Source organism: Falco naumanni, chromosome 7 (genome assembly GCF_017639655.2).
Source record: "Falco naumanni isolate bFalNau1 chromosome 7, bFalNau1.pat, whole genome shotgun sequence".
Lineage (NCBI taxonomy): Eukaryota > Metazoa > Chordata > Aves > Falconiformes > Falconidae > Falco > Falco naumanni.
The window spans coordinates 42,537,657-42,549,767 of NC_054060.1; the positions used below are offsets into that span (position 1 = coordinate 42,537,657).

The window sequence follows — 12,111 nt, forward strand, 5'->3', positions numbered from 1 at the left end:
AAATTAGAAATGTATTTTTCTGAATGTCCGATTTCTTGATTACAATAGACTAACTTATTTATAGATATTTTCTTCTTTAATAGACTCCCCCTATTCTGATAGTTTTTCTACATCATATTTCTTTTCACTCAGTCATTCTCCACGGCTTTTTTGAGAACAAGTCAAAACATGTTGGGAACAAGAGGACATAGCCAGTGTCCATGTGTGTGTATATAGTTTGTTTGCATGTACTGAACGTAGCCATGTCTAAATACTCAGGCAAGCGCTGACTTTCATTCTAGCAATTATGATTACCATAATAAAGTCTGAAATTATTACTTGCCCTACTAGGAATTTTTTTGGTCAGAAAATAATTACCTAGGATTCTTAGGATCTCTAATAATGCTTTAGTGCATAGCTCCAAGTTATGTGTCTGATCTGAAGTTCCTCATACTAACAATGCAATTTTCTTTCCCAAAATTATGAGCAGATATTGAAAGAAAAAGTTACCTTGTTCTTTAGTCTTGACTGCTGTGCAAGAGGCCCTTGCTGGTAAATCCAGTTTAGGCTTAATCCATCCATATCGAGCCACATGCATTTACTTACCTATGAATAGGAAAAGTTTAAAACTGTATTCATTTCCTCATTTATTACTCAATTTCTAATGGGTGAAAACCTCTGCCAGGGCAAGGTCCTTTATTATTTACAGGAACTAAGGGAGCCTAACCTCAGCAGTCCCTGAAGATACTTCTCCCTGGACACAGTCTGTCAAACCTCTGGAAATGGAGAGAAGGAACTGAGGTGTGACCTGACACACTTTACCTTCTCTCTCATGACTCCAAGGAAAAATAACCTGAGTGTTTTTTTCTTTCACATCTCCTTTTCAGCATGGGAAGTTGCCCTCCATGGCTAACCTTTCTTCTGGAATGTCTGGGGTGGAAATGTTTGAAAAAATAAAGCCCCTTGCCAAAAATAATGAGAACTGGGATAAAACCTGACAAGCAGGCACTGTTGGGCTGAGCATTGTTCAAACTGGTATAAAAATAATACAAGGCCAATTAAAAGAAGCTGAACCCAAATTTTCATATAGCAAACTATGCAAACTGAAATGTGATTGAACTTGTTTTCAATTCACAAAAAGCCCTGAAAGAATCAAAAGTGCAGCGAACAGTGGTCTATACTTAATGTGATGGCCACAAGAGGGTACAGTTTGTAAACTGGAAATGAGTATAATGGTCCCACAGAGGTTTCTCTAAGTGACATCGATCTTCTTAGAAGTCTCAAAAATCCATCTCCAGAACTGTGTAAGAGAAGTTCTAGTGCAGCACCTCCCTGGGCACATCCCCTTGGGGGCTGCACGGGTCTCCGAGTGAAGGTGACGAGCACCCTTCTGTGCAGGTGCTGCGTGACAGTTCCCCTCCATTGCAGCCCATGGTCTGCAGTTCTCAGGCAACTGCATCTTTTCAGACCTTTCGTTGCATCAGCCAAGAACACTACCAAGAACGGCTGAGCACAACACACCTTCAGCTGCACTATGGGTGCCCAAAAAATACTCTTGAAGGCATTTGTATTGTTAACCAGCCTTCAGGTGTCAGAGCCAGGCCTGAAAGCAAAGGCCAAAGGGCTTCACCTGAGCACATCAGGGAACTGGGTACCAGCTCTGGAGCTGGCTGGCTTTCTCAGTGGGCAAGCAGATGGAAAACTGGTCTTGACCAGAGGCTTCCAAGTGATGTGTCATTAATTCTGGGGTGAAAGCTCATCATCTGTGGTTTTGGCTCAAACCAGCCCTTGTATAACTCACTTTGATAAACAAGTATCAATTCTTGGTTTAAAGTATAAAATGAAAACAAATGGACCTAGTTGAGTACTTAACTCACAGTGAGCTCCCAAGTACGCAGCGTGGCAGGGATACGCTCGGAACACACACAACACCCTCTGATGCAGTGGTGTGTCGGTGGGGTGCTGAATGCACTAGTGCTTTTGCACATTTTAGGGAAATCCCTCAGACATGTTCAGATGTTGGCAGCGGCAGCAAAAGCAGAGCCTCGACAGCTTGTTTGTTACGGCGATTGTTAGATCCTATCTCTGCCGCGGAGCCCTAGTAGCCGCTCAGCCAGAAGCTGTTTAACTTTTGGATCAGTCAGCAACGCGTGACAGAAAAAAAAAGGAAGACAGGAAAGGCACCGGCAGCCCACCCTCTGGCGAGCGGCCCGCTCCGCCGAGCGGCGCGCACGAAGACCCCGGAACACGGCCCCAGGTGCAGCCCGGGACGGCACTAGCGCCCCGGGGCGTCCCCCGCCGTGGGGCCGGGGCCGCGCGCTTCCCGCCCCGCCGCGGTACCGGTCACCGCCCGGTCCCGGCCCCCCCCCCGCCGAGGTCCGGGGAGGCAGCGCGGGCAGCCGGCGCCGCCCCTCCGCTCCCGGTGCCCGCGGTCCCGGTCCGGCCAGGGCCCCACGCGTGTCCCGCCCGCGTGGACCCGAGAGGGCGGTGCTGGGCGCGCGACGCGTACCCGCGCAGGGGCGCGGAGCATGCCCCCACCCACAGCCCACGCGGGGCGGCTGGCCCTTTAAACGCTCGCGGGCGGCCCGTGCCGCCGCTGGCTGGGAGACCCCGCGCCTCCAGTGAGAGGTGAAACCAAGATGGCGGCCGCGCAGTGACTGAGGCGGAGACGGAGCCGGTGGGAGCCGGGCTGGACGGGCCGCGCTGCGCTGTGTCGCGCCGTCGCTGCTCGCCCCCTCTGAAGGGCTGAGCGTCTCTCCGCTGGCAGGGCTGCTGAGCGCCTGGAGCGCAGCCACGTCGCCGGGCGCGCTGAGGAGTCGGGACTGAGCCGCCGCAGCACCGGGAGGAGGAGGAGGAGGAAGAAGAGGAAGAAGAATATGGCGGCGGAGTCGGGCTGGGAGTGAAGCTGCCGCCTGCGACGGGAGCCCATGGGGGAGACGGGGCTCTGAGCCCGCCCGCCCGCTTCATCCCGCCCCGGGACAGGCAGTGCCGGCAGTGCCTGTAGGCCGCGGCCAGCCCCGGCGGGAAGGACGGCTCCCGGAGCCCCGCGCTAACGGACGGCGAGCGAGGGGCTTCGGGCCTGGGCAGCTGCTGCACAATAGAGCCGAGCGCCGGGCCGGGGCGAGCGGCCCCTCTCCCGCCTGCCTTCCCCCGCCTGCTTCACCCCGGCCTCGCCAGCCTCCCGCCTGCTTCCCTCGCCAGGGCCCCGGCCTCCAGGCTCGCCTGCTCCTGTCACCCCGGCCCGGCTGCCCGTTGTCGCCCGTGCCATCTGCTGTCCACCGCTGCTTCCACTCCCGTGGATCCTCTTCTCCTCCAGGATCCATTCTTCACTGCCTGTTCTGCCAGCCCTTCGTCCTTGCCAAGAGCCTCTTTCCTCTCTGCGGCTCTCCCCTGCATAGGCTCACTCGCCTTTTGTGCAGCGCTTGACGGTGCCTGGAGCGACTCCCCTTTCATATCTTCACCTCCTGTTCCCCCTCTTGCCCTGCGCCCCCCAGTCCTCTGTTACCCTCGATAATGAGGATCCCATTGCAGCACTGAAGAGGAGTAAGAAGAGCTTGCTTGGCGTGCCCGTGTGGGGCTGCTACCTTCTTTTCTGCTCCCCTCCTTTGAGGGGGGCCTAGCCCCCGACCAGTCTCCTGCTCCTCCAGCGGTTGCAAGCCAGAGTGGTGGCAGTGGTGTGGCAGGCGGCAGGATGACTGACACCCGGCGGAGGGTGAAGGTTTACACGCTAAATGAGGACCGCCAGTGGGATGATCGAGGCACAGGGCATGTGTCCTCTTGCTACGTGGAGAGGCTCAAGGGCATGTCCCTGCTAGTCAGGGCAGAGAGTGATGGTAAGTGTGTGTGTCTGAAGGTACGCTCTTTCCTCATCCTACCCAGCGAAGGAGCTGGGCCTAGCTTTGTCTCTGTTGCTGTAATGTTTTGCTGCGTAATTCAAATGTGATTCTTAAAAGCAAGTAGGCACTAACCGTAGTTCATTCGTGTTAGGCCAAGGGTAAGAAATGGAAGGTTGCCATGAAGTGCATGCATGGTAGGCGCTTGGTTCATAGCGAGTACACAGTGTTGCATATAAAATACGTTCAGGTCTTGTAAGTCTTGTATGGTTTGTGTATCTAGTGTTCTATCACCGGGTTCCCAACGTATTTCAATTTCAAAACTGGTGATTGTGATCTTTCCTTCCTTAGATATTTCTGGAAAGGATCCACTCATGAAAGCTGTTGTTCAAAACTTTGATCGTGTTTTTTAGTAGTAAATGTTTAAAAAGTCATTGTATGGCTAACACCCCGTCCTCCCCCTTTCTTTGGTAGCAAGAATTATGCAAGACTCTTTAAAAGCTGTCAACAATTATTAAAGTACAGTTGTTACAGTAGTAAAGACAATACAGTGGACAGAGCAGCATTTTCAGATTTTTTTTTATGGAATGGTGGTTCTTCGTCATTAAGCTGTTCTAGATCTTCTTGTAAATCAGTTTAAAATGATATATTATCAACTTCCTTCACATTTTTGACAACATATGACAGTAGTACAGGCTGAGTAGCAGAATCTACCCCTGTAGCTACATGTTTGGGCTAGTCTGGATTGTTGATTGAGTTCATTCATGGCTGCTACGATCAGAGTACATTTTAAAATACACTTTGCCATATCTAGCATGTACCATTTTGCTAGTTAAGACTGTCGGTGCACAACTTATTACTTCATCAGATACATAGCTACTGTATCTAGTGACTTGTAGATCTAGTTATAGCTTGTGACTGTCAACAGACCTTGTGATTTTCTTTATTTGGCTTTTTCATTTTAGGAGCTAGGATGAAAAGCAACTTGAGAATGATTAATTCTTACTATTTGAGAAAGTTCTGACAAAGTACAAAGATCATAAACTGATATTGATGAATCAAACTTTCATCTGAGCAGGGTTTTGATAATTGATAAGTGTGAATCTCGGGGTTTTGTAGTTTCTTGATTATACAGTAAAAAATTAAACCAATACTTGATTTTATCTATTTTACACTGAAGAAGATGCATTTCTAGTTTGATCAACATCACAGTGTAAGAGAAAACATTCAAAATGGAAGTAGACTTAGTTTAATTTCAGCATGCGGGAGTGAGGTAAAAAGAAAGGTTATTTTTAGGCTAATCTTTTATTAGGTTTTAAATTCAATTTTAAATTAACAGTTCATTTTTTTTGTAGGTAGAGTCCTATGTGGCTGATGTGCTTAGGTTTAAAAACTATCATGTCTTATATACACTAAACAATTTTCTGGTTTTTTTGTGGTGTGGTTTTTTTTTTTTTGAAAAGAAAGTGAAAGAACTGCAGTTCATAACATGCCTGTGAAGAAATAGCCCATTCAAACTAAAATCCAGTTATTGACTTCAAGTGGAATATGTATGCTTAAAACTGGCTAGAACCTGAATTGGACTGTTGTTGCCAGCTTATTTGTTCTGAATGAACATCTGTAAGAAGGAAAATTCAAATTAGTATAGCTGATACCAAAACAAAGATGAAGACATTACTTTGTGTTGCATAGTGAAGATACTCTAATAAAAGCAGAACTTACTAATTGCACCTAATACACAGAAGTATATTTAATAGGATACACACATAATACTTCTCTCAAACAGCACACATGTACTTCAAGAGTATTGAATAATATACAGAGCTAAAGTTCTTAATTTAGTATGCAATATCAGTCCTGGGTAAATGTGCACTCTATTTATAGGCTAGTTTTTCTAAGTTGCTTATGTAAACGCCTCATAAAACTTGATTTATGGTTTGTTTACTCCCGGTGTCAATTGTTTGTGGGTTGGTTTTGAGGGCAGATATAGTCATTTTTGCATGTGAGCAAGTGGTTTGGAAAAAGATTTGTGTTTTCGGCATCACTCAATTTCTGTGTTCCCTTGTGTGCTTTAACTAAATGAAGGAGCTGACTGTGATGATTTAATTTTTTTCCTCTCTAGTTATCAAAAACATAGAAGAAGTAGGAGCCTGACCTATACACGATTTGCCTCCATGTTTCCATTGCATTCTTGTACTGTCTTTCTTTGCCAGCTCCTCCTCCTTCCACAATGAAACGTCTTCCTTCCTCCTTTTCTAAACCAGCTTTTCCTAGGTTTGAGCTGAGATTCATCCTGTGCACGCTGGCATGTTCTTACTAACTTACTCCAGGAAGCTGACTGAAAACCTCCGGATCTGCCTGAAGCTGAAGGCTCAGTTTCCTGAGTGGGGGATGCCGAGGGGATGTTACCAGTAGTTCCTGCTGTGTATGGGAAATTCCCACTCCTGTTAAAGGGCCAGTTTGGCTGTGCACAGAGCAACAGCAGATTTACCAGAGAATCGTCTGGCTGACCACGTGGGCTAGCACATAGTTCAGTCTCTTGATTGCACAGCTGTGACTTGGTGTAGCTCCTAAGCGCTTTACAAGTGGTTGAGATTTTATGACAGGGTCAGGGTGTTCAGATAAGGGAGCTACAATCAGTATACCAAGTCCAAGGTAAGCGGTCATCTGGAACGAAAGTAATAACTGAGTAAGAGTGCTTTTTTTTTTTTTTAAATACGTAGGAGTGGAGTTATTTTTCTTGGGTTAGAGTTTTATTAACATCTTAAAAGAATTTAGAGCAGATGGGCTATTTGTGTTGCTATCTGGGATGTCTAATGCTTGCAGGCACTGAACTTCTAAGAGTCATTACAGGCAATTTGGTGTAATCTGTTATAGTACAGAAATGCCATACACTGCTTTCAGATCAGATAGGTTAATCTTTGAAACAGTGAATTGTATTTTTTTTTTGCCACTTAACTGTTAACTTTTTTTAACTTCAAACCCTGAAGTTTCTCTCTGTAATTCCTAGTAACAGTGTATTCTACTTGAATTGCAGTAGAGCAGTAGTGAACTCTTGTTTTACCAAGGGTCACCTTCCATGTGAGTTTCTGTGTGTAATCATAAGCCTTTGATTTCTTATGACCTGTTTCTCACATGGTATTTTAGGCTACTGTGGCCTGCTTAATTTTTAAAATGTCTATGTGCTTCTAGATTTTTCACTGCATGGTTTCATATCACTTTTTTTGTTCTGAGCCCAGATGGCTGGAGAGACCTCTAAAATTAACTTTTCTGTTCAACTGTTTTGGGTTAACTTGAAGGCTTAAACTTTTAATTAAACTTTACTAGTCCTGTAACTAAACTTCTTGACAAGCCAAAGTGAACTCCCACATTGGAGGCCATATTTGCCAGCTATCTTTTAGGAACTATCTAATAACTTTTATTCGGAAGTTGTAGTTTGCCACTTCTGAATTCTGTATGTTAATGCCTTCTGCCACAGGGCAGACATCTACATCTCTGCTGTTTCTTTAGACTAGGTATCAGTAGCCCCATAATACTGGCAGAAGGCTTAGCCAGAATTTGGCTTAAGTTTGCTTTACCTTGCTCAGACTCAAAGGATTACTTTTAGTTAGTTAGTTTTAGGAAAGCAACACTGAGAAATTTGTGGCTATATACTTACCTTAGGTTAAAATGAGGGAAAAAAACCAACCCAGAAACATGGGGGATGGGGGGAATTTTTTTATTTGTTTTCTCCTGGTTCTCCCGTCTCCTTAATATTTGGGTTTAATCCTTCAGAAATGTGTGTTAGATGGAAGAATAGTCACTTGTGAGTGCAGACTGTGTTCTTGGAGTTCTGTTTAAGCTGTTAAGTTTCTGTGATTCAGTAGCAGCAGAAGTGACTGCAGAACTTAAACCTCTGAGTGGATCTTGGGAAAACCAGCTCTTGAATTGAAACTTACTTAAACATGTTTATATTGGTGAAGGGTGATGCAACACTGTACCTTTTCTGCTTTTGAGGAAGGATCCACATAATTTGATGGGAGAGGAGCACTCTCATACCAGCAGGTCTCTTCCATATGCATACACATAAACAAGACTTCAGATTTGTTGTTTAAGACTACTGCATTGGGATATTTGATGTTCTTTAACTGTCTTTGAAAATAGTGTTGTATATCTGTTTGTAGTCTGTTTTGAGCAAGTCTTTCCCTATACACACATTCCTTTCACAGCACAGAATGGTGTTGTTATAGAAACAAAAAAACCCAGCTGTGCTATATTGCATTACAGTGGCAAATAACATAATTCTGCAAATCAATTTTCATCTTTATAGGTGGTTTTAGATGTTACTTTCTGGCACCACTGTTTTGCAGTTACCTTTACAAATTCATTCAAGGCTATAATTTAGAAAATAACTAGATCTGCATAATTTTCAGGGCTTTATTAAAACTATGGCTTGTATTAAGGTGAGTTTTCAGGTCTTACCTAACTTTGAGTAGAGTCATTGTGTCAATGAAGGTAAGATTTTGTTGGCGTATTTTTATAAAGTGGACTGGATAGTCTTAATGTATTTTAGTATAGTACCAAGAGAAAAATACTTCCATAGAAAGTAATTGCTTATGACAAATGCAAGAATAAGCATCTTAAACTGTATTTAGGAATCAGTACTGATACGGACTTTGGAGAAGAACTTTTATTTACAGTATGTAAGACTTTTGTAACCTTTTTCTGATGAATTTATTTTACAGGCGTGTTTCTGTTGCCTAGTTTCCAAAAGCAAGTAACAAGAGACTGCCTCATACCAGGAAGGGGCCTGAATCTGTAAAACTAACTCTACAAAAATAAACCCACTGAACTAACTAGTAGAATAGTCACAGATTTTGAGTTGTTGAACCCTTTTTGGTGAACAAATTGCACAAATGGAGCATCAGATTATTCAGAAGGATGGATTTGGGGCAGCTATTAGTTGTAGAGCAGAATTTACACTTCAGCATGTTTCTATCTCCAGATTCGTATTTTTCTAGTTACAGTGAGGAGTAAGTTGAATCATGTAGTGATGAGAAGCAAGTCAAGCCTTGTAAGGCTTGATTTGTCTTTCCTGCAAGCATCAGGTTTAGCAGAGAAGAAGAAATAAGTCTAGTAAAGAGGTCATTCTCTAGTGTCTGCTTCTGGCCTGGAAGATGAAATGTCTGCATTCAATTGTCTTCAATATTGTTTTTTTTTAATAGGGATTTTTCAAACGTGGCGTTCAAGTTGTGTGATACTCGGCTAATTTCAGGATCTCATTGTCTGTAGATCTGTGTTTAGCAGTCAAAATGTTTATCAACTGCTTTTAATTTTTTTTAATGTAACTATTTAATTCATACTTGATGGTATTAAGTATTTCTGGACAGTAAAGACTTTCTAGAACCTAGTCAACTAAGTTAATAGGACAAAATAATAGTCTGAAACTTGTAGTTGACGCTGAGCCTTTGAAACTGAAAGTAAGATTGAAGTGAAATACTGCCTATAACTGATGATTGTAATAAAGGGAATACTGTTCCTAGATGTTCACTAGGCAGACCCAAAAATTCAAAGCTTGAGACTGTGGCCCAAGTACTGCAGTGTATTGGATTCATGGTAAAGCTTATCTTAGATGTTTTCCTTCTCTGTCCTGCTCTATAGTTTGTGATTTTTTTTATTTTTTTTTTGTAGTTATGCTACTGTACTTGAGCACACAAGCAGTTTTGTTCACAGAGCTGGTGCAAGTTAGAAAACTGGAAGAATTCTTAAGAAATGATAGTATATGTGGTTTTGGGGGGAGACTGCTTTTCCATTGTGTCTTGTTTTCCCTTGAGGGCTGTTTAGTTCTGTTTTGTTGTTGGATTGTGTCTGAGTTTGTAAACAGCTCAATGCAAGAGCAGGTGAGACAAGGCAATAGCTTCTCAAGCCAGCTTCATTAGTGAAGGCTGCTTCTTGTAGAACAGACTTAGAAATTAGAAAGAAGTAGACATCACATGTAAGTTACTTTGTTAATTAAAAAAAATGATTGTATCAGATTATCACAAACACAGTAAGCTAATGAATATAAAAATCTTTGATAAAGCTTCTAAATTCACAAAGTAATAACCTTTCTTATTAGACAGCAAACTTACGATACTTAGGTAGTTCTTTAGTGATACACCACTCTTTCAGCAAGTAAGATTCTGTGATCTTGTTAAGTCTCTTCCCTCACCTCCCCCACCATAACACTTTCATCAGTGACAGACAGTGGGATGGGGTGGACCCTTCAAATCTGCAGATCACACCAAGCTGAGTGGTGTGGTTGACACACCTGAGGGACAGGATGCCATCCAGAGGGACCTAGACATTCTTGAGTGGTGGGCCTGTGTGAACCTCATGAGGTTCATTCAGCAAAAGCCAAGTGCAGGGTCCTGCACCTGGACTGTGGCAACCCCCGGTATCAATACAGGCTGGGAAACGAAGGGACTGAGAGGAGCCTCACAGAGAAGGACTTGGGAGTACTGATGGGTGAAAAGCTGGACATGAGCCGGCAATGTGCACTCAGCTCAGAAAGCCAACCGAATTCTGGGCTGCATCAAAAGAAGTGTGGCCAACTGGTCAAGTGAGGTGATTCTGCCTCTCTGCTCTGGTGAGACCCTACCTGGGAGTACTGTGTCGAGCTCCAGAGTCCTCAGCACAGCAAAGACATGGACGTTGGAGTGGGTCCAGAGGAGAGCCATGGAAATGATCAGAGGGGTGGAACACCTCTTCTGTGAGGAAAGGCTGAGAGGGTTGGGCTTCAGCCCGGGGAAGAGAGGGCTCTGGGGAGACCTTACTGCAGCCTTTCAAGACTTAAAGGGGATTTACAAGAAAGATGGGAGCAGACTTCTTAGTAGGGCCTGCAGCAACAGGACAAGGGGCAATGGTTTTAAACTGTAAGAGGATAGATTCAGACTAGCTATAAGGCAGAAATTTGTTACGATGAGGCTGGTGAGGCGTTGCACAGGTTTCCCAGGGAGGTGGTACATGCCCAATCCCTGGAAATGTTTGCAGTCAGGTTGGGTGGGGCTTTGGGCAACCTAATCTAGTTGAAGATGGCTTGGTGATGGGAGTGAACTGGATGAACTTTGGAGGTCCCTTTCAATCAAAATCAGTCTTATTTTGACTGATTGCAATATGACCCTTCCACATGTTACTTCCTAGTAAACACCTAGTAATTCTTGAAAGGAGAGTGGGATTGTTTTGTAAATATAACCTATGAGATTGAGGATGGTAATCAAATTTCGGTTTGGGATATTTTTTGCTGTGGATTTTGTAATGGATATACTCTTCAGATGGTGAAAACTAGCTACTTGTTGATCCTGCTGTGAGATTTGGAAGTATAGTTTTCGATTCCAAGTATGTTTTTCAAATCCAAGTAATTAGTTTTCTTGTCCTGTCTTCAAGTTCTCAGTCTTCTGTATTTGAGGTGGTTGAAGCATTTTTTTATTTTTCTTTAGTGTAGATTTTGTGGGGATGTTTGGCAAATGCTATGGTAATATAAATATAAGACTGCCTTTTAACTGTAGCTATGAAACTGAGAAGTTGAGACTTTTCTTAAAGTTTGGACTTCATTCTTCAAAAAAAAGTGAAGCAGGTAAATGAATGGAGAAGTGTCTCTTTCAAGGGTGTGCTTGCAGCCTTATGGTTTCTACTACAAGGCTGATCATGCAGGTGAATTTATCAGTACTTCTTCATGTATGTTAAGTGAAGCTCTGCAGGTATGTAAGTTTAAGTCATGGCTTTAAAGAGTCCCTCATGCACTGGCGTTTGTGCAGCTGAGCAGCGAGGTGGATGAGGGAAATGATTGGACCAGAAGTAAAAGTGGTTTTAAGGATTGTTTTGACCTAGATCAACCCTCCAAACCATTTAAACATGACAGGTATTAACAGTAATGCTTATGCAAAAGGAAGGACAAGAAAACAGACATGAGAATGGAATTGCTGTTCTAATGTCTTAAATCGGTGTAAGCTGCTGTGAAACTGTTGTTCCTAAGTTTATCATGTCTGAGTGTTTTGGTGGTGTTACTTGCGGTCATAATGGTTGCTGTTGTAAGCATTGGTTTCTAGATATGCTTTCCACCACAATAATGTAAGGGTTTTAGCTAAACTTTGAGAACAGTTAGCCATGTGATTAGCAGATTTTGTACAAAACAACTGTAGGTGATTTACAGAGTGCAGTTGTGATGCTTTTTATGTGATTATTTTTTGTAGAGTTTATAATAAAAAAAAAAATCTGCGGAAAAGTAATTTCTCAGAATAAGAGGTTAAAACTCCAGTCCTCAAAATACTCTTGAATGTTC

At 43.4% G+C, this 12,111-nt stretch overlaps 1 protein-coding gene across 1 annotated transcript in view; it reads left to right on the plus strand.

Moving 5' to 3' along the window:
* The first annotated feature begins 2,609 nt into the window (after nt 1-2,609).
* Nucleotides 2,610-12,111, plus strand: part of PPP4R3A (protein phosphatase 4 regulatory subunit 3A) — a 44,338-nt gene continuing 34,836 nt past the window's right edge. The window contains exon 1 of the mRNA XM_040600726.1: nt 2,610-3,812. Within this exon, the coding sequence (XP_040456660.1) occupies nt 3,671-3,812 (142 nt within the window). The 5' untranslated portion in view covers nt 2,610-3,670. The remainder of the gene's footprint in view (nt 3,813-12,111) is intronic.